The sequence below is a fragment of the Penaeus monodon genome, chromosome 33, assembly GCF_015228065.2.
Source record: "Penaeus monodon isolate SGIC_2016 chromosome 33, NSTDA_Pmon_1, whole genome shotgun sequence".
Lineage (NCBI taxonomy): Eukaryota > Metazoa > Arthropoda > Malacostraca > Decapoda > Penaeidae > Penaeus > Penaeus monodon.
Window position 1 is genome coordinate 11,908,615 of NC_051418.1, and position 270 is coordinate 11,908,884.

At 54.1% G+C, this 270-nt stretch overlaps 1 protein-coding gene across 1 annotated transcript in view; it reads right to left on the reverse strand.

Moving 5' to 3' along the window:
• The window catches only part of LOC119594247, a gene marked incomplete in the record, with an annotated part of 93,703 nt that overhangs the window by 71,399 nt on the left and 22,034 nt on the right, over nt 1–270 (reverse strand). Inside the window, 1 exon segment of the mRNA XM_037943316.1 lies at nt 55–184. Within this exon segment, the coding sequence (XP_037799244.1) occupies nt 55–184 (130 nt within the window).

The window sequence follows — 270 nt, forward strand, 5'->3', positions numbered from 1 at the left end:
AAAGACACGTCCTTTTCCACCTCCTTGGGACATGACTCTCGACGCATGACTCACTTGGATGACTCGGAGATGGAGGAGGAGGCCATCATGGACTCCACGCCTGACATGAGGACCTGCGCGCCGAGGAACCGGTTGAGGAGCGAGCGCGCCTGGTCGTCTGAGGTCACCTTCGCCTCGGAGTCAACTGCAGGAGGAAAAGGAAGGTCACACATGGGGAGATTTTTTTTTCTTTTTTTTGAATAGATGCTTTTTTTTTGGGGGGGGGTTGGG